General features: G+C 42.3%; 1 protein-coding gene across 1 annotated transcript; it reads right to left on the reverse strand.

Annotated features, from left to right (window-relative positions):
* Positions 1–496: 496 nt before the first annotated feature.
* On the reverse strand, positions 497–20407 carry LOC105932690 (E3 ubiquitin-protein ligase RNF38). Its single transcript, XM_036127115.1, has 12 exons — positions 19011–20407; positions 11802–11854; positions 11494–11675; positions 8410–8815; positions 6859–6999; positions 6540–6728; positions 4869–5030; positions 4670–4770; positions 4489–4570; positions 4280–4401; positions 3794–3893; positions 497–1444 (listed from the first exon to the last, which is right to left on the reverse strand). The coding sequence occupies exons 1-12, from the start codon at positions 19327–19329 to the stop codon at positions 1382–1384; spliced, it is 1920 nt and encodes a 639-aa protein (XP_035983008.1). The 5' UTR covers positions 19330–20407; the 3' UTR covers positions 497–1381.
* Between the last annotated feature and the right edge of the window lie 714 nt (positions 20408–21121).

A 21121-nucleotide genomic window follows, 5' to 3' on the forward strand; every position in this document is an offset into this window, starting at 1 on the left:
TATATATATATATATATATGTGTGTGTGTGTGTGTGTGTGTGTGTGTGTGTGTATGTATTTATTGCAGCACAGGAATGAGGCATCTTCTCTGATCCACGTTCACAATAACAGAACTCAACTTTTTTCTGCCACATACAATATGGCGGTGGCGTTGACGTGCGAACCTGCGCCCTATGACGCGTCTACGTATATGATGTCTGTGGTTTCTACCAGCATGCATATATTTTTTACAGAGCCCGTTAAAATTTTAAACTAAGGTAATAATTCCCAGTGAATTTTATTTTTATTATCTTTACAAATGTTCTTCCCTCCTGGAGCAAAATAAGGTTCAAGTTGGGGAATGCAGAAGTGCAGTGCCACCATCTAGTGGTCATTGAGGGAACTGCAACCACTTGTGTGTGCTCAAAGCACCCCAACCAAACCCAAATCTTTCTACTCACTCTAGGTCTCTTATATTTGACTTAAAAACAATTATTACAAAAATACAACATTTGAAAAGTTTATATCAAGCCTTTTATTTGGTATATAGATATTCATATATTTTTACAGTATATATATATATAGATATATATGTAACATGTGCCACTGCAAACCACAGAAACTTTTTCTTTAAAGGAAAAAAAAAAAAAAAAAAAAAGGAAAAAATATTTGTTAAATGTCAAAGTTGTGCTGTGAAGCATTTGTAATGAAAACGGAATGATGAGGTAACTTTCAGGCAGGGAAAAAAAAACAGTTAATAATAATAATAATAATTCAAACAGGCAACTGAGAAACACAGCGGCAGCATGGACCCTTAGTGTCAAAAACTAGAGAAAAGTCTATAACGTACATACACACTGAGTATGCATACAGACAGTGCATAAAAGTATAAACAGGAACAAAAGTCAATCATGTGAGCAAATAAAAAAAACAAAAAAAAAACAAAACATAAAATCCCATCTCATTACTTTTGTCCGACACAAAAACAATTCATTCATGCTCCAGGATCCCTAAAATCCCTTCCACACCGACACACACACACACACACACCAACACAGTCATGTACCAAAGCCCTGCTTTACAGAGCCGACCAACAGTGGTGGTGCATGCACAGGTATGCAGACACACACGCACTACCGCAGGAAGGTAAGTCATTCACTTAAAACGTGAGGACCTGTGTGCATGTACAGAAAAGGAAAGTGTGACAAGTCATCAGATTAAAGCAAACATCAAATGTCCGACGCAATCTTTAAGAAAGAAAGAAACGACGACTATGGAGAATAAAGTGCTCCACCAACATGTAGGGTGACGCTGCATGTGTCTGTGTGTCGATTCGTCAGGAGCGGGGCAGTGCTAGATGTGTTGGACCGACAGCAGGAGGTGTAGGGCTCCCTCCTGTGGTCACTCCGAGTCTCTCTGGACCTCCGAGGCGTCGGCTCGACAGATGGGGCATGTCCTGTTGGCCTGATGATGAAAAGAGACGACGTTTCACGTTAGCAGCTGTGTTCTCAGCGGCGACGGTGAGCAGAAATTTAATAAAAGACGAAGACACCTAACTCGCTGCCAAATAAATGAAAATCCCGATGAAAAGTGATCGATTCATTTCACACTGCCTTACAATTTAATGAAAACACAAACTCCTGTTTCTCATAAAATTAGAATGCAACATAGGACCAATATAAAATGTATTTAATAACGGGGATGGTGAGTCATAGTTATGTAATGAGCCACACAATCAATGGGGAAGATAGGTGACTTGACAGCTATTGGCAGCTATGAGGAAGTAAGCTACGAAAGGTCATTGCTAAAGCTGGAGGTACAGAGGGATGTAGACAAGCATAATAAGTTCTGGCAGCAAAAAGGTGCACAAACGACAGGGAGACTCATATCCTTGCAGCATTTTGAAGCAAAATCTGTTCCAAGAATTTGGGAGAGACCAACAAGATGTGGACTGGACCTGGAGTCAGGGCTCCAAGAGCCACTGCAGGTTTTTTTCAGTAGATGGGCTCAAACTGTTGCGCTCCCTGTGTTAAAATCCCAAACCAGAGGCAACGTCAGGATGGTCTTACCTGGGTTAATTATACAAGTACCGGACTGCTGCTCAGCGGTCCAACATCCTCCTTTCACATGGAAGTAAATCTAGCATTTCATATGGAAATAAAGCTCATTGAGTCTGGAAGAGTGAAGTGGAACAGAAACCCAATTTCCTTGGAGGTCCAGAATGAGGTTTCCACATCCAGTCGTGATTTTGGGGACAATGACGTCTGCTGGTGTCGGCCCGCTTTAATCGATCAAGTCGAAAGTTCGACACGGACGTCTCCCAGAACATTTCAGAGCACGCCATGTTTCCGTCTGCCGATTTCACTTTCCAGCAGGGACCCGCCTACACAGCCAGAAGTCTCAGGGAAGAGACTGTGGAGCAGAACAGCAGGTCCTGCAGCAGCTTCTCCCCCTGAGCCACGAGGCTGCTGAACTCAAATCTCCCCCGTCTTCTCCTCCTCAGTCCCTCACCCAAGACCGATTACTGGTAAAGTCTGCTCCAGGGGTGTAGCACCTCTTACTCTCTCCATGTGCAATATAGACAAAAGTCTTTGATACGGTATGTTTATAATTCTTAGTATTGGACAACATTTCTATTTTATACACAGCTTTCTTATTAGCATTTGTGGGTTTAGTTTGGTGGCAGTTCTGCTCATTTTATACATTAAACAATGCTTCTGATTTTGTTCCTGAGCCACCGCGATGAAAGATCATCCAGATATGCATTTTATGATTCAAATCTGAATGATAAAAGACTAATCTAAGTCTAAATGTATCAATACCCGCTTTAATTACCATTTGTTGACTGGAAAGTAAACGAGCCGGATCTACACTCCAGATATCTATGCGGTATTGTCAATAGGAAGGTGAGACCAGAACCAACAGTGCAGAGGAGCTGCAGACAATAATTAAAGCAGGGGCCTGCAACCTTTACAGTCTAAAGAGCCATTTTGCCTACGGTCCACTTGAATTAAACTCGTTCAGAGCCGCAAATGTTGCCTGGCCTTTTGAAAAAAAGACAAGTTATAATTTGTGATAAAGATCTACTGTGTGAAATATGTTGTCATCGTTAAAGAAACGCCCTGTTATGTCTATTTTGAGGTTTTAAAAAAAAAGAGGATTGACAGGATGTTGATATTTGTGGATAATGATATAAAAAAAATCATAGTTTAAACATAATGAAAAAATATTGATTTAAAATTTAATATTACTGTCACTTTTAGCATCATTCTGTTGTGAAAATTAAAATCAATTAGTCCAAGAAAAAACTGCTAAAACCTGCAATTATTATCATTATTAAATTTAAATAGCATAATAAAAATAAAATGTGTAGCCAAAGTTATTAAGAGCCATTGTGGAAGATCCAAAGGGCCACTTGTGGCTCCAGAGCCACAGGTTGCAGACCCCTGAATTAAAGCTTCCTGGACTACCACAGGCTGAACACATCCATGCCACCCTGCATTAAGGCAGTAATTCATGCTAAAGTCTTGATGGCACACACAGCATCGTACACGGACTTACTTTTCAGTAGGTTCGCCTTTCTTATAAAAGTTGGTCTCTTATAAAAGCCCAACTTTCTAAGAAACAATGTTTGCTGCAACGCTTAATGATCAAAATAAAATGCTTGGAATAGATCAGTCTTTGTTTGTACACAAGTTGCATTTCTGAACGAATCACAGAATAAACTTCATGATAAAAATGGGACACAGCAGCGGTGCGCACAGAAAATCAAAGAAAATTAAGGTTTAGCGTTTCTCCCTGACCCGTACTCACCCTCAGCCACTTGTCGACACACTTTCCGTGGAACTCGTGACTGCAGGGCAGGACTCGCAGCAGTTGGCGGGACTCAAAATCACTCATACATACCACACACCTGCAACCAGACATGTGTTAGTGTACCCGTGCTGCAACGCGTCAGTCCTACACAGTAAAACGCGCCCCCCGAGCAACACAAACATTTAGGAAGATGGCGCTCGACCTGTAACAGAGATCGACAACATTATTCTGAAGAGACCTTGGTCTGCTTAGGTCATGTTATTCTAACAGCAGAAACAGCGCTACAGTCGTCTTAAAGTACCAAAATCACCTTTCAGGCACCATGTGTGGAAAACTTCGAGTTGCTTCTGGATTTAGAGAAATGTACAAAATATGCAGATTAAAGCTATAACTTATAAAAACGGCAGCCTTGTGACAAGCTGAAACAGTAATTTTGGCCCCTTATCAGCATGTAAAAAGGTGCTTTGAAAGGCCAGCACTCACAGTGTTTGCTCAGACTGATGGTTATTTGGGTTGAATCGATAGGAAGGGAGTTGTTCGATGTCCCCCTTGGTCAGTCCTCGGAGTTTGGCCTCTCCCAGGCGCTCGGCAAGATTCAGGAGGGCCTTGGGGGGGAAAACATCAGCGACAACCAGAGAGTTAAGAGTCTCCACACGGCAACGGTACACATACAACAGCGGCGGAGGAGGAACCTCATAATTCTCCACTTCTCCATCATCTACATCCAGCTCCAGGCTGATTGCGGGGCCTGTGGGCTGGACTGGCAGCATTGAGCTGTGCAAAGAGAAATTTCACCAAGAAACATCAAGACAAATTTGAAAAAACTAAATCGAACGTCTGATTTCAGGGCGGTGAGTTTCCCTGAGCTCTTACAGGAAGTAAGGCAGGAGGCTGGGGTGATAAGGCGAAGGTGGAAGCTGTTGCGAACGGTACCGCCGCCCCGGGAGACGCCGAGGAATGAAGTTTGGATAAGACTACGGGGGGAAGAGAAAATAAGGTGCAGACGCGTCAGAACAATAACTACAAGAAGAAATGCGCAGCTTTGAAATCGCATTTCACTGTCAAGGCTCACCACTCCGAAGAACTCCTGTGTGAGGGGCTCGTGGGAGAGGAAGTGGAGGGGCGTGGAGTGTGGGGTGAGGGCTGGGTGTGCGGCCGGGGAGTAGTGGAGCCCGGCGCCCAGAGACAGATGCTCCCCCAGCAACTCCACGTCATTTTCTATCCTCTGTAAAGGCTGAGGAGGCAGAGGGCAGAACTGTGTTAAATAAACATTTATAACAGCTAAAAAAAAAAAAAAAAAAAAAAAAAAAAAAAAAAAAAAAAAAAAAAGAAAATCATCTAATTCAAGTCTTTTACAGGAAATAAAGTCAAAAAGGGCTAAAAAGTTGCAATATATGGAAAATGATAAAGCTAAAAAAAAAAAAAAAAAATTGTTAGCCATAATTTTTTAATCTAAAACCAGAAATATAAGCAATCAATTTGAATCCGCTAACAATACCTCCCATGAAACAAACAGGTAAAATAACCAACAAGTCGCCAACTGTTTAGCTCTTAAATTAAGAGCCAATTTACACAAATGCTACTATAGTTTATTGCATCTTATATATTTCTTCACCAAGAAGTAACATAAATTGGTAGAACATGTCCAGGATCAGTGGGAGAGAACAAAACCTCCATCAATGGGAGACAGATTACCATCAGCCTCTGTGATGCACAACATCAGCATCTTTATGTTGTTCCACAACCATGACATCTATCCCTTTTATCAAATGAGACACGCCGTAATGTATCTATTTAGCCCTTTGTTCATTCACACAACTACCAATTGCTAATAAATTGGAAATTGAAATAACGCTTTACAGCTGTATACATCAACGTTTATTATTGCCTTTTAAAAAGGTGCGCCCATTGTTTTGTTTACACTTCCAGGAAGATCCTCACGGCTCAGCAAAGAGTAGAGATGCCCCTAATAGATAAAACTTTAAAGAGTTTTGTTTTTACAGTTGTTTTTTTCCCCAACCAAACGCTGCATTTGACACCTCAGGGCTTAAATCGCCCTCAAGTAACTTATAAGACAGTCTGGGTTTTTGATGACTTTGATCCAAATGGCTTGCCAAACATGTTGAGAAAGAGATTTTTTTTGTTAGTTTTTTGTTTTTTAAGTCTTGATTTGGTTAGTAGGCCACTGGATGTCATTACTTACAAATCACTTATTTTTTTTCAGTAATAGAATTTTTCAGCTAATGAAATGCAAATAGGATTCAGCTTTCATTCCTCAAGGCCACCCAAAAAGCTGAAGTTACAGTTTAAAAAAAAAAAATTATATTTTATATATATATATAGATATATATATATAGATATATATATATATATATATATATATATATATATATATATATATATATATATATATATATATATATATATATATATATATATATATATATATAAATAAAAAAAATCATGACAAACAAAATGGGAGAAAAATACAATTACAACTGGATTAATGAGAACAAGTAAATCAAGTGAAATCAGTCCTTGTTTGATTTTAATATAACTTATTTTGGAGAGTGATGTCCTATGAAGGCAGGAAGCTTTAAATGTTGCAGGACAACTATCAGGCTATCATCTCTGGGCAGAGTTTAAGGTTCTGTCAAGCTGGTTTCCACAAAGAAGTTCCCTTTTTGTAGCTTCAATGCATTCCCCCTCAGATGAGCCCGTTTATTGGAGACTTCCTACTCACCGATCGAGCCTGCTGCGCCGGATACGGTCCAAACTGCGCCGGCTGGGGCAAGTGAGGCGGGTGGTGGGAGAGGTGCGGCGGAGGGTGGGTGAGGTGAGGAGGGGGGATCAAGAAGGTCGGGTCACTGGACAGCAAGGACGGGAAGGGGTAGGGCATGGGCAGATGCTGAACGGAACAAGTCTGGAGAACCTGGCAACAGACGAGGAACCAAACGTTTTACTTAACCAGGCTTGCTGGGTGCAGAACTTCGATAGCATTCTGGACGTTGGAGAAACGCAACGTTGAAATCTAATGACTTCACATAAAAAAAGACACTTACAGGAGGAGGGACGCTGCAGACGGGATAGTGCTGCCCGCTAAAGACCACAGAGCATGCTGGGATCTGCTGCGGGGCAGAGCGAGGCGGCAGGCCTGGCGGCACGCCCGGAGGAGACACGGGATACGACACCGGAACCGAACCCTGAAACCGGAAACCCGGCAGAAAACAGTCACAGCTTTATACACCTGGACTGAGCAGCTACACTTACTGATTTAATCACATTATGTGACGTAAAAAAAAAAACATTTCTAAATGCCAAACAAAGACTCATTGTCAATAATTTCAACATTTTGCATCGGATTGTATGAGCGGAGGTCCACCAGAACCAGCTGTTTATACATCATGACTTCATGACACAGTTTATGCGAGAACAGTCATCTGCTTCTACTCATCTTTACACATTTAAATAATCAATAAGGTATAAAAATTATCAATAATCCAGTGGTGAGGCACCACGGCCTGAAAAGTATTCAGACAGGGCTCAGTGGTGGTGGATCCAGGGGGAGAAGGTCTCACAGCGAGAGGTACGGCCCATCGTTTTTACCGCTGGTCACTAGTAGCATCTGCACTGATGACGGTCACACCAATCTGGATCAAGTTAAACTAAACTAATATAAGAGGCAGGGGTATTTTAAACACCTGCCAACGACCAGGTCGTACCCCCCATGTTTGTCCTTTAAAATAAAACTGCAGTTGTAGAAACTAATGGAAAAAAGAGCAACAGCTAAGCTGCAGCTTGGATCATCTTTATTCAGTTTTTAGATAAATGCTTTGAAAAGTGCTTTTTTTTTTCTTTTTTTTTTTCATAGAATCTTTTTTTTTTGCCAAACTCTCGTCACAATCCTGACCACTTTAGCGACTTTACCAAATTACTGGCTATAGCAAATTAGAAATACACAAGGTAGACATCTTGGCTAACTAGATTACTTTCTAAGAACTATAACAATTACATTTTAGTAAAGTGTTGCAGGTTCTTTGGTAGATTTAGCAGATTAGGATCTGACCAAAAATGAATCAAATGTCCCTACACCTTATCTGATTATTAGATAAAGGTTAAACCTATACATGGCTTTTAGTCCATGCTTGTATAGACTGAAAATATACAAGACGCTGATCTGGCTTGATTTATTTCAATATCGCCTGGCTTTTAGAGGAAGTTTCTTTTGCTTTCAGTTTCCACATATGTGCAAGATGACAAGCCCCAGTGAGAGCCCAAGGTATTTGTGTAGAAGGGGTTTCTATGCTTCTCAAGGACGTCAGACCTTGAATCAAAAATACTTACTTAGTTCTGGAGCTTTTTATCTGAGTGGCAAATAATCTTCAAGATACAAGAACAGAAATCTCACTCAAACCCAGTTCCAGGATTTAGGAACCACCTGACCAGGATTACTGGGAATCCAGACAGACACGCTTGTTGCACTATAAACAGCAGGTCTGGCTCCTGATCTCTGGTGCCTTTGTTTTTAAGAACCTTTATTTTTAAACACAGTGCCTGAATTGCTTTCTGCACCTGTCCCACAATTAAAGCCGCTTAACTCTCATCCAGCCCACCTGTTCCTGGAGATCCAGGACCCCGCCGCCCTGTTGCTGGGATGGGTGGGGATGCGGGTGCTGCGGATGGGCGCCGTGGTGCAACAGCCTGGGAGACAGGTTTGGTGACTGGTGAAGAGGCCTGGGGGAGGGGTTGGGGGGATGGTAACCTGGACGGTCTTCAGGCCCGGACCCCGGCCCTCTGGGAGGTTGCTGGCTGTAGGGTGGGTAACCCTGAGGGGGGGCGGGGTGCCGGTAGTTTTCGTCCTGATGGCCAGGCGAGGGGCCGTGGTGGGCGTGGAGATGGTGATGGTGATGATGGTGGCTGTTCGGGTGGTGATGGTGGTGGTGATTGTTGTTGCCGTTATAGTGGTGATGGTGGCGGGTCAGGCGGTCTCTCCGGCCGCGCTGGCGTCTCATTGGAGGACTGGAGGAAAAACACAGACAGCAAAAAGAAGAATTTCTGGCCAAATCCTGAATATTTAGAGGTTATTAGGGTAAACAAATAAATAAGTAAAAGCAGAAACCAGATTCTAAAATCTTTTCTACATAAAGTCGTTTTGCAATCTTCCTACTTAGATGAAAAAAATATAAATATGCACATGCTAAGCTTCAAAACAAAAAAAAGAATTAATTCCTCATTTCCTTTTTCTCCGGACAGCGTCTTCCCACAAACCCCAACATTCACCAGAAGCGTTGTTTTTTTAACGTCTTTGCCCACAGTTGAGATGTCAGGATGTTTGTTGTAGCTGATCACTGCAGTGTACACAAACACTATATTTGAACTTTAAACGACTGCTTCCTTCCAAGCTCCTTCAAAAAAACATTTTTGCAGACAATGGGTCCTGCAGCAATATCCTTACGCAATCTCCACAAAAAAGATGTTTTAATGGACCGTTCTACTCAAAAGGTTATTTTGTCCAGTGTTGAAAAGATTTCTATTGAACGTATGCTCCCATTATGCTGAAATACAATTCCTGAAAGCTTTAAAATGAGCAGAAACATGCAAACTTTAAATACCGATTGTGTTTAGCATTGAAACGTGAAACCCGTTTCTTTATTCAGAACTATAATTACTTGATTGAAACACTAAATATGAAAATGGTTTTCATTATGAGCATGAGCTGATTGATATGTTGGTCTCTTGTGTAGAAAATATGGCATAAAAAAATAAAAGTAAAAATTTCCTAGGATGTGTCAAATAAAATAGGGTTCATATTCCCCCAGGTGAGAAATCTAAATAAGAATGCTTTGTTTGGGCCAAGCTTGTGCACAAAGAACGGGGAATTTGACCAATATAAATCTGAAAGTGCGGTGTGCATTTGTATTCAGTCTTTGAGTCGATGGTTTGTAGAACCACCTTTAGCTGCAGTTATAGCCCAAAGCCTTATGGGTAAGTCTCTACCAGCTTTCCATATCAACAGACCTAGATGTGCTTTTATTTAACCTATCCCAGTATTGCTCTGATTCTAAGTTTGGGGTTGCTATGAAGCTTAAAGATAAACATCCATCCCAGTCTCAAGTGCTTTACAGCTTCTAGCTGTGCAACTGTTGTACGTTTAGCTCCATCCATCCTCTCATCGACTCTTAACAGGCTAGTTTATCCCTGCTAAAGATAAGCATCCCCACAGCATGATGCTGCCACCGCCACATTTTGCAGAGGGGACGGTGCTTTCATGTTTATGTGCGGCATTACTTATGTTGCCAACCTACCTTCACTGCTGTCTTTACTGAGCCAATCAGTGTAAGCAGACAGCTGTTTCCGGTACGTTTGCAGTTGTGCATAACAGTAAAATGGTTAAATAAAGATGAGGACCACACGTTTCAGATTCTCGTGTGTGTGTGTGTGTGTGTGTGTGTGTGTGTGTGTGTGTGTGTGTGTGTGTGTGTGTGTGTGTGTGTGTGTGTGTGTGAGATCACATTCTGCTGGTCGAGCACATAAAATGTACCAAAAACATAAATTCCCATGTGGTGCAGCAGACTTCTTGTGATTATGTGCACTAGCAAAGAAACCATAACTGATTGGTCACTTTGACTAATTTTTTTTTTACCTTTACAGTTTCACTCTAACAAGGATTTAGAAATGAAGGCGTTTCACGTTTAGCTTCAGCCGCATTGAGCTGGGATCACAGTTTTCATCTGTTAGATCAGGGGTCTGAAACCTGCAGTTCCAGAGCCACAAGCGGCTAACTTATTATAAAACGACTGAATATTGTCCTGTTTTTTGTCCTGTTTCATGCTTTTGTTATGTGTCCCTATGAAAAAACACCGGCCCAACCTTGGCTCTCCTGGTAAATTCGGTCTAGAACCGCCACTGTTAAGAATATCAGACCATCCATCCATCCATTCATCCATTTTCTCACCCGAGTTTATAATTATGCATCACTTTCTGTGGGAACATCACATAAAACTGCAAAATACAATTAGGGCTGTGGTTGATTTTTGTGCCAAAATGTTGAATGACTGAAGGAGTATGCAGGTACTATAACAGCAAAGTTATTTAAATCATTAAATTCATTTAAATTGGACAAACTATGCGGATAAAGGCACGCAGGGCATTCGTTTCCTCTTCAGTCTATGTTTGGTGAACAAGATATTCAAAAATGTGGACAAAAATCTAAAACTCATTTTTTACAGCTTAAATAAAGATCTTATGTAGTAGTTTATTCAATTATCATGGCCAACTTGTAAAAGCTGTCATTTTGCATTTAAAAAATTAGAAGCACCTTCTTCATAGCCTAATCTAATAAAAGCTCAGTCCATCTACAATTGCTTTAATTATAGCACGCTTTACATACAGAGCTGCACATTATCTAATTAGCACATGCATGCTTAACACATTTGTGCTTCCCTTCTAGCTTAAAAGTCTCTCATAACACCTGTCTATATTTAAGATTCCATGTTTTCTGTGTATTGTTTTTTTCACAACTTTTCTAGACTAAGCTAAGTGACAAAAACATCCCCTTTGTGCAAAAAACGGACGTGACAAACACACAGAAATGGCTATAATGCTGCAAAACAACAACTAGAACACCAAGTTCTTTTTATTGTGTGATATTATAGTCGTCGGGTAACGCGCGCGAGGAATGTGTGTCACCGACATACCTGCGGCGGTTCCTGACAGGTGTGTGGCATCTCTCGGGCATGTAGTGGGGGTGTGGCCTGCGGCTGGGAGGCAGCTCCCACGGCCGGATGGGGGAGGAAGGAGTGGAAGGAGGAGCCGAGCCGAGGTCCAACATGGACTGCTGGGAGAGACGCTGCCGTTTGGGGCTCGGGCTGTCCTCCATCTGCACACGAGGGAATAAATAAGAGCGTGGACTGAAACGAAGGACGCATGGGACTGAGCGAAGAGTGAAATACAGGTTCTGTCCAAATTAGGAGCGCAGCAGGGACATGTGGTCTCTCATCCTTACTTTGTCTCGATCCTCACTGCACACATTATCCGGATGAAAATGCAGCACTCCTCCTGCAGATTACAGAATTAAAAATAGATGTAAAAAAACAACATAAAATATAGCTGAGAAAAACAACAGGACCAGACAGACTGACGCTTAGTCATGAAAAACACATCTAGAGCAAACAAAGGGGATCAATCGCCCTGGATGATTAAAAAATAAAAAAAATACATGTTGATCAAGACTGGCTGGTGACAGAATTTATATCAACATCTACACTTGTAAGCCCACAAAGTTGTTTTTTCTTTTAAACTATTCACTGGTTTATATAAAAAAAAAAAGTGGAGAAGAAATGAAACGACCTCACAACCAGTTCCTGCTTCCATCTGATCCAACATGAAAAGCTTGTTAAGACAAACCGGCATCGTGGAGAAAGACGCCTCTGCACGCTTTAGTCAGAGCTCACGGCAGCTTGACCACTCGAGTCAAAGTTTGTCGTCAGGAAGGAAAAACGACAGACCAGGCAGGAATTTACTACAATATTTGCTTATCCAAATGAACGGGGACTTCCTTTGTCTGAGAGCACTGGAAGCTGAACAAGTTTTGGTTGCAACCGCAGCTCAGATGAACAAAGGATGCAAATGGAAAACGGATGCAAATCTTAACATACTCCTAGTTCTATGGCTTACATTTAATAAACCAAAACATTGGCGACAAGAGACGGAGCACAACATGGTTTTAAACACCTTTTATTTCCTATAACCAAAAAAAACAAAGCATGCACCCTCACTTCAGAACTACTGGAACAGCAAAACCGATTCTTTCTTTTAATCTTCTTGTGTAAGACACAAGATTAACATTTCATTTTTACTGTCTGTAGCTAAAAGAGTCGCCTTTTATGTGAGTGTGAGTTCATCAGGTGAAAGTAGTGAAGGGTTTTTGGTTGACCAAGTCTATCTTAAAGAGTAAAAGCCTGAAACAATTATCCCAAACAAAGACTGAAAATGATTAGTGATGCCATTAGGCAAGCAACCTGGTGAAGAAAATAAAAATTATCACAGCAGTGGGTTTGATACGTGGGAGATGACTCGCTACGCAGGGCGCCACCAGCACTAAACACACACACACACAACCCTCCAAAAATATGCATCATCAGGTGGTTAAAGATGATCAAGTTGGTATGTGACGGCAACTTTCAATCTGATTCCTAAAAAAATAAAAAGCCTTTAAGCTGTGCGACAGATCTAGAAGCAAATAGAGCTACATTTAAAAACATTACAATGTCATAAATGGTTCGAGATTTTCCAGTCTGATTCCAGAAAGTGAGACCAAAAGATTAATTTGATACACACTGAAACGTTTTAAGGCTTTATTTCTTATTGTTTTGATTATTATGGCTTTATTATTGAAAACCAGAAACGGAGTGTTTAAAAAAAAAAAAAAAAAAAATCATAAAATAGATAAGAAAAAAATTATATGTAAAGACATTTTAAGTAGAAATACCAGGATTTCTGAAAAGCATGTTTATAAATACTTGGTTGGGCTTCCTTTTACACGAGTTACTGAATCAACGCGTCGTTGCTTGGAGGTGATCAGCCTCTGGTTCTGCTTAGCAGTTCAGGACGCCCAGGTTGCTTTGATAGCGGCCTTCAGCCCGTCTGCATTGTTGGGTCTGCTGTCTTCCTCGTGACAATACTCCATAGATTCTCTATGGGGGTTCAGATCGGAACGGTTTGCTGGCCAGTCAAGCAAAATAACACCATGGTCACTGAACCGGCCTTTGGTGGTGTGGGCTGGTGCCAAGTCGTGTTGGAAAATGAAAATCAGCATCTCCATAAAGTTTGCTAGCAGAAGAAACCTCCTGGTGGGTGGCTGCGTTCACTCTGGACTTCAGGAAACACGTTGGACCGACACCAGCAGATACCACGGCACCCCGAACCATCACTGACCATAGAAAGTGAGGCAACACGCTCTGACGTCTGGTTCAAGAGTGGCTTGGCACGAAGAATGCAACATTTGTAGGCCGTGTGAAGGATTCGTCTTTGGGTAGTGGCGTAGTGGTTTGAGTTCATTAGCTGATCATTAGGGTGTTAAACTGCAAGTTTTAAATATTTAACTTTTTGACAACATTCTAATCTTCCAAGAGGCCAAATTTTGAGTTTTCATAGACGGTGAACATTAATCACCGTAATTATAAGAAATGCAGGCTTGAAATATGTCACCCCATCTGTAACCAATCAATACGAGTCTACTTTTCAGATGAACCTTTACATTGAAATAAAACAAAAATGTGCATCCTTTTTCTCTTCATTTCTTCAGGTCAAGCAAAAGAATTTCAGTGCACATGGGTGTCTTTCAATCCGAAGGTTGAGGGTACGATTCCAGCTTCCACTTGTCCAATGTCGACGTGCCCCTGGGTAAGGCCAATCAGACCTAACCCCAAGTCGCCCAGTGATGTGGCTCTAGTTTAAAGCGCTGTGGGTGGTCGCTATGCTATGACTGGAACAGCTCTATACAGCTTCAGTCCTGTATAATGCTTTATACGGGACGGTAAAAATGTTCCAGAGATTAATTGCCAACTACTCTATGACTAATAAAATGTTATAAAACCACCAGCATTACACAAAAGAAGCATTACTGAATCCATTGAATAATGCGACGCCAAGTATTTAGGGGGAGAAAAAAAAGTTCACTTTCATCTGTTTATCTCACAGTCCACATGTAAATCTGGATGCAACATGTGCAAAGAGAGAAATGAGAGGATGTTCTTAAACTGAAAAATGTTTTCTCTTATGTAAACAACAAAATAAAAAGTTATAAATCACTACAAAGAAGGCAGAAAGTCACCCCGTTATAAACTTAGTGCTTCTTCACCAGAGCCCGCCTTCGAACGGCCCTTTTGGCTCCTTAAGAAACCAACCCCTACATTTTCTCGCCTCTGTGACGTCACTCTAGAGCCGTGTAAACTCTGTAGACGGGGACAAGCCAGCAGCAGGGCCAGCGACTTTTTCCCCTCTTCTACGCCTCATCCAGTCTAGATCCCCACACACCCACTTTTTTTTTGGGGGGGGGGGGGGGTGGAAAACTAGGTCTAGTTACGCCGATTCATCCCAAGGGCAAAAGGAGAAGGGATTGCGAGCCAGAACAGACGGGTTTCACTGGCGAGCCGACATGACCCTGTTTCCTTCGAGCAGAGTTGCTAGGGAAGACTGACACCGTTTCTTCCTCTCCAGACAAACGACAGAAAACCGAGGCTAGGAATCAAGCAGGCAGAACATGTTCACCGCCATTAGCTTTAATACAATATGTTTAACCGTTAGTAGAAAAGCCGTTTTTTCACAGAAGCAATGCTGTGTTGCAATTACGATCTGTGAAACCACTCCTGTCATGAGCCCATGTGGGTGGAACGCAGCATTGATTATTAAAGCTGCACCGGGCAACCACATGCTGTAGACCCAGTATGCTCATATACTGCAGCAATTGATGCCAAGGGACGCAAAATGCTACGATGCTAACAAGCACAACCAAATAAACAGCCTTTGCTTGCACTCATATGCAGGTAGTTGCTTAGCTGACAGATTTTACATTTAAGTGTCTACACAAACCTGGCTGAGGCCCGTTAGATTAGGACACGCCTCTTTCAGCTTTGTGGGGACAGTCCGGCTAAAATGACCGTTCTATCAAAAGCTTGATTTTAATCCACCTCGGAGCTTTTTTCCGTTTTGATTAAATCCGCTCTGCTGTCGCTCACGTTTCCTCCAGCAGCTCTCCAGCCGTCAGTGGGGAAAACCTGCTGAACCTTGAAGTGGAAACTCTGGGAAAACGGAAATAAGGGCATTCTGGTTGCGGCTTGATGCTCAGATTATTCGTTTCTGTTGTGAATAAATAGTTTACGTCATTCATTACAGGACATTTCTGGCCCGGCAGTCGAGGTCTGTGTCGTCTTCTTAGATTTTATTCTGCCATGTCCCACTAAAAGACACCAAGTCTGATTATTGTAGGGCAACTCAAGAGCTTTAAGGCAGCTGAGTTTATGCTTAAGGCCATTAGTGGTCACGGATGAGGAAACTAAAACTGAACTGAAGGCCAAACTCCAAGTCAGCTGGTGTCACAGCAGTGAGCAATCTAAGGTGGGGAGGAGGAAAAAAAAAAAAATAATCACAACGACTTTTTAGAGGAGTTGTTTCAAGCCTTAGAAGCGATTTGGATGAAGTATGTTGAGTGTTTGGAGTAAACTAGGAGAGAGCTTTCTGTGCGACGTATAAAACTCATCTCTCCTCTGATAAATCAAAAAAGGACTTTTCAACCCATAAGGCAACTGTTAGGACAGGCTTTTTTGTCTTAAAAAACAAAAAACCCTCGACTAATACTGAATCCAGACTCAACCAGCAGCGTGGAAGATGTTGGCAGAATCAGAGAATCCTGACTATAACACCGGTCATTAATGAGTAAAGGTTCAATGCAAAGTGCTTTGCTTAAGGATCACACAAAGAAATCCTTTGTAAGTTTTATACACCATTATTTGGAACCACAGAGGGAAAACGTTACGAGCTCATCCCTCAGCAAAGATCCTCAGAAGCAAGATGGCGTTTAAAGACTTTTGTAGCTAAGCGTGTCGAGGCAGACTGTCCTTTGCGTTAAAGTGTAACCCGATGTAAAGGCATAAACCCAGACCCCAGACATTTTGAAAAATGGCACCAAAATGGCCGGTTCCAAGACACCCGGAGGGAGCTTTAAGCGGTGCTCGTTGCTGCAGCGGTCAGGACGAGGGAAAGTAACCTGTTCAAACATGATGGTTTTGCCACAGAGCGTGTACGGACTATGTACGGTTTGAATTATTAGGAAAATTCAACTGCATTAGCCACAGTTCAAGCCCAATAGGGCAGCACTAAGATGCTTTTAAGGCAATGTTGCATAACTAAACAAGTTTACCTAAAAAATTAATTAAAAAAAACACATTAAATTTCACGGTAACATTAAAGTTGCACCCTTAAGCTTAGTTTGTGCTCGATGCATCTGCGAGGTCCGTGCGGCCATATTACGTCATTGTTTCGCGCTCCTCTGCGCGGACAAAGGTTTCGTAAATATAGGCATGTGTATGACCACAGTGGTCAACCAGTTAACAATTCCAGGACAGAAATCAGCAACACTCTTGGAAAAAAGTAAGAGGCTTTAAAATGTTGGAAACTTAGCTTAGGAGTACGACGCTGCCCTCTACAGTCTGGAATAGTGTTACTTCAAAGGAAAAGCTGCACGGAGCATAAATGCTGCAGACGTTGGGTGCATCCAAATTATCTTATTGAGTAAGGACTCTTTAGCCAATAAGTGCTGTCCAAATAGTGCAGTCAGTAAGGAAGGAAAAGGAGCCTGTATGCTTCCTCTCGCGGCTAATTCATCCTAGGAACCTAGCAATGTCCCTTACTGGTGCTAAGGAGCAATAAGGAATCCCACAATCCTTTGCGTGACATGATGTATAATCACAGCCCACCTCAAGTAATTAACAAAAATGGCCAGAGAGAAGAGAGCGTGCACTTTGAAGTTAAGTTTTTGGAAGGCTGTAGGGCTGGATTTGACTCGCATTATCCATGTGCGTTTCTGTCATGCTATGACATCGCAGTTAAAGGCTGTCCGAATTCGGCACAGTCCGAAACTCCACTCCTCCCCTCGTGAGAGTTCTTACTATTGATCTCCTGTTTCTTGAAAGTTCAAGGAACAGGAGCTATAATTAAGGGTATTCAGATGGAATCATTGTGTCCCCACGTCTCATTTTTCACGTACGTCAAGCATAAAGCAGCCTTTTGGCCCAGCTTACACAGTTTATCTGCAAAAAAAAAAAAAAAAAAAAAGTTGATAAATGGGTGAGCTACACTTTAAGTTACAATTAAAAAGCATCCTGGTCATCATTGTTGGTCGGTTAGGTAGAAAACAATTATGCAGATCCTTTGATAGGCCCATCCTCTTTAGATTCCAGTTTATTATAAGAAAAGTTTAAATGCACAAAAATAGAATCATGGATGAAAATAACAGATTTCGGAAGAAGGGTTTTTATAGGCCCATAATTTCTGTCAGTTCTTTAAAGGCTGACTGACATTCTTCACATGAAGAAAATTACAAATTTGGGCATCTACCTTTGAACATAACTTTGTTGCTACAATGTCTCGTTGCACCTAAACACCACCTTATTTTATTTACTCTTGCAAATAAAACATGCAGTTAATTGGTTGCGTGTTAAAAAGTAGTTTAAATAATACTATACTATTGTAAGGTAATATTTCCAGTAAATTGAAAAAAAAAAGAAGGTTTTTGACTACATTTGCCAGAACATTTTGCCACTAGGCATCCAGACTTGAGCAGGATGCTCCGCTGCCTAAAGCAGGTGTCACTAAAAGTGCAAAACCAAGGGCCATTTGACCATTGAGATGATTCTCGTGCAGCACACGACAGCAATTCAAGTCGGGTCACTATAAATTTGGCCGTGCAGCACATAAAGTTAACCCAGATGTAAACTTAAGAAGCGAATAAGATATAGGACCAGATTTTTAAAGACAAATTGAAATCCTCTTAAAGTGGCAGGTACAACACAAAGTTTTGTCTTTTATTTAAGATTTTTGCTTCCACTTTAAATTTTCAGTTCAACTAGGACCACAAGCGGACTTTTATACAAAAGCAGACTCGTTTGCACCCATTCCTTAAACTTAATAAAAACACCAAGCGTCAGAGAACGAGAGACCCTTATTGAGCTATTGTTGCAGAGAAAACATTAATAAAAGATAAATAAATAAATAAATAAATACAATAAAAAAAGTTATCTTTTAACTGTAAAGCTTTTTCTTCTAAAATATGAAACTTAGTGCGTTTGCTGTAGCCCAATATTGGCAATAAAAAAAATGTATTGTGGCCACTAGTGTTGTGAAGGAAACGTGGCCAAAACAATGGCAAGTTTGAGAAACATCTCAGAAATCTGCTTGGCTTTATTTAATTTCTCTGTAGATCATTTTATGTAGTTCACAGCAGAACTTCCACAACCTTTAACATACAGTCGGCCCTCTGAGCAGCTGCCACTAAAAACACCAACCCTTTGGAGTTTAATGCCTCAGAGCCTGATAAAGCTGCAGGTGGTCTGCCTGCATCCCTTGAGAGGTGTGTGTGTGTGTGTGTGTTCATCCTGTGTGTGTGTGAGTGATGTTGCATCTAGTCTGGTTGTGGGCCTCCTTCACTCCTGCTTACCTGCCCCGGGGTGTCTGTGAGCTCCGTGTGCGGAGTGGCGCTGCCCCCCTGAGGACAGGTAGCTCCCCTGGGCGTGTTGCTGTTGCTGCTGCTGCGCCGGAGGCGGCTGCAGCTGCTGCTGCTGCTGCTGGCCCTCCGAGTAGCTCCGTCCTCCGTGGTGCGGCGCCCAGCCGGGGTTACTCGGCGGCGGGTAGCTCACCCCTCCGCCGCTGGCGCTCATCAAGCCGCCGTCGTTGTTGTTGTTGTTGCCGCCGACGCCGTTCATGGAGAAGTGGTAGAAACCAGATCGAGACCGAGACCGAGTCCTGGGGGGGTCCATGGCCGGGGAGGAGAGGAGGTGGGCGGTGGTGGGTGGCTGGACTGACGGACGGATGGATGGATGGATGAGGAGGTGGACGATGCAACCTCTTCGCGACTATCTAACTTAGCAATTAGCTCTAGAGATCAGCGACTCTTGGCGATTTCTGGCGCAACTAAATTAGATCAACCTGGAAGCTGCAGGATCAGGGAAGCACAGCATGCAAACGCGACGTGCATCTGCTCCATCCACTATCACTGCCTGGAAGAAGAAGAAGGAAAAAAAAACGTTTCCCCCCACTCTCTTTTTTTCCCTTTTTATATTTTAGTTTTAAACAATTGCAACCAAAATATCTAAAAACATAGTTGAAATATATCGACACAAAAAGAAAAAAAATCAATGACGTCCCTCAGTAGCCGAACAAGCCCTTTCTTCCCTTTGTCTGTGCACAGTGAGCAGCTCCGGGAGATTAAAGTGTTTTACAGGCACTGGTTACGCGAGCGAAGCCGCCGCAAACAAGCGGAATCTAACCATCAACTCAACGCCGCCTGCTCTTTGTCGTCAAAAACCCGGCCAAGTTCAGCACTCCCGAGCCGTCAAAGCGACGCAAAGATGGCTAGCAGAGGCGCGCTAGCAAACTAACCCGGATACTGGCCATTAAATAAAAAAAAAAAAAAAAGTTAGCAGCGGAGATTTGCGAGGAGAGAAATGACAGAAGTCAGGTGGAAGTGGCTGGCTATCGCGGGCGGAAAACTTCCACCTCCACCTCCTTTTGTGCTGGCTAACTATACCTGCTCGGTCATTAACATAATTCCGATTTTCCAAGCGAGCCCGAGGCTAACAGGAAGCGAGGGCTACGGGGGAAAACAAGTCCAACGGTGCCGACATTACAGCCCAGCTAACGTCGCCCTGCGCCACCGCCGAGCCGACTCTCCGACACGCGAACCCGCAGACGACGCCGACCAGCATGAGAAGCTCAGACGGCCGCCTCGTCCGTCAACTAAAGCGGACGGTTTTTTGTCTAATTTAAATCCCCTCTCGCATTCGCTATCGGGTGTTTTCTCTGGTCAGCGGGGAGTGGAGGGGAGATCAATCAATGGGAGTCTCGCATCGCTGTCAAGTCGCGACCAATCGATAACGGAGCCCCGTGCAGCGCGTCACCGTCGATCTTTGGGCGACGTTTCAAAATATACCGGACAGAGAAACACAAAGACGCGTTTTGTTTCCTAAATATACACGACTATACGTTTTCCGCACACGCAATAAGTCATATCGCAGCTCAAAGTGGGTCGTCTTTTTATCAGGGTCGATTGCTTTTGTCTGGAAAACCTCAGGCAGCTGCTCCGCTCATTAATAATTCAGTAGCTTCACAGCAGAACTGAAATACTATGAGAACAACGCGTTGGAAAAAAAAATACCCACTGGTTTCGCACGGCGTTTATTCTTTCGGCACATACACAAATGTGCAGAATCGTGTAAATAAACCAATCCACTGCTTTTTATTAACCTAAATGTTACCATTTCTTGCAGCCCGGGCATCGATTTACACACAGAAATACGCTACGGTTTAAATGTCACAGTCAACAAAGGAAAATAAAATATATTTTTTTCAACCTCGACTTTTACCTACTAGGGGGGGGAAACAACATTGGGATCTGTATTAACGTTACACATAATGTAATAAGGAAAGTGGTATGATATAATTCAAAATTATAATATAAAATGTTTACAAACAAATGTTGCCCAACCAGTGTAGGCAGAGAAACCAATGTTAGGTTCAGTTGGGTTATTTTTCTTTAGGTTACCCCAATGT

The sequence above is a fragment of the Fundulus heteroclitus genome, chromosome 23 (genome assembly GCF_011125445.2).
Source record: "Fundulus heteroclitus isolate FHET01 chromosome 23, MU-UCD_Fhet_4.1, whole genome shotgun sequence".
NCBI lineage: Eukaryota > Metazoa > Chordata > Actinopteri > Cyprinodontiformes > Fundulidae > Fundulus > Fundulus heteroclitus.

Bases quoted from the DNA above. Each gene is read 5' to 3' on its own strand.
- LOC105932690 (XM_036127115.1), bottom strand. From the start codon at position 19,329: ATGGACCCCCCCAGGACTCGGTCTCGGTCTCGATCTGGTTTCTACCAC. The intron at 8,816-11,493 runs GTATGTCGGTGA...TTTTTCCTCCAG, and splicing joins CCTGTCAGGAACCGCCGCAG to TCCTCCAATGAGACGCCAGC. The intron at 6,729-6,858 runs GTAAGTGTCTTT...GTCTGTTGCCAG, and splicing joins TCTGCAGCGTCCCTCCTCCT to GTTCTCCAGACTTGTTCCGT.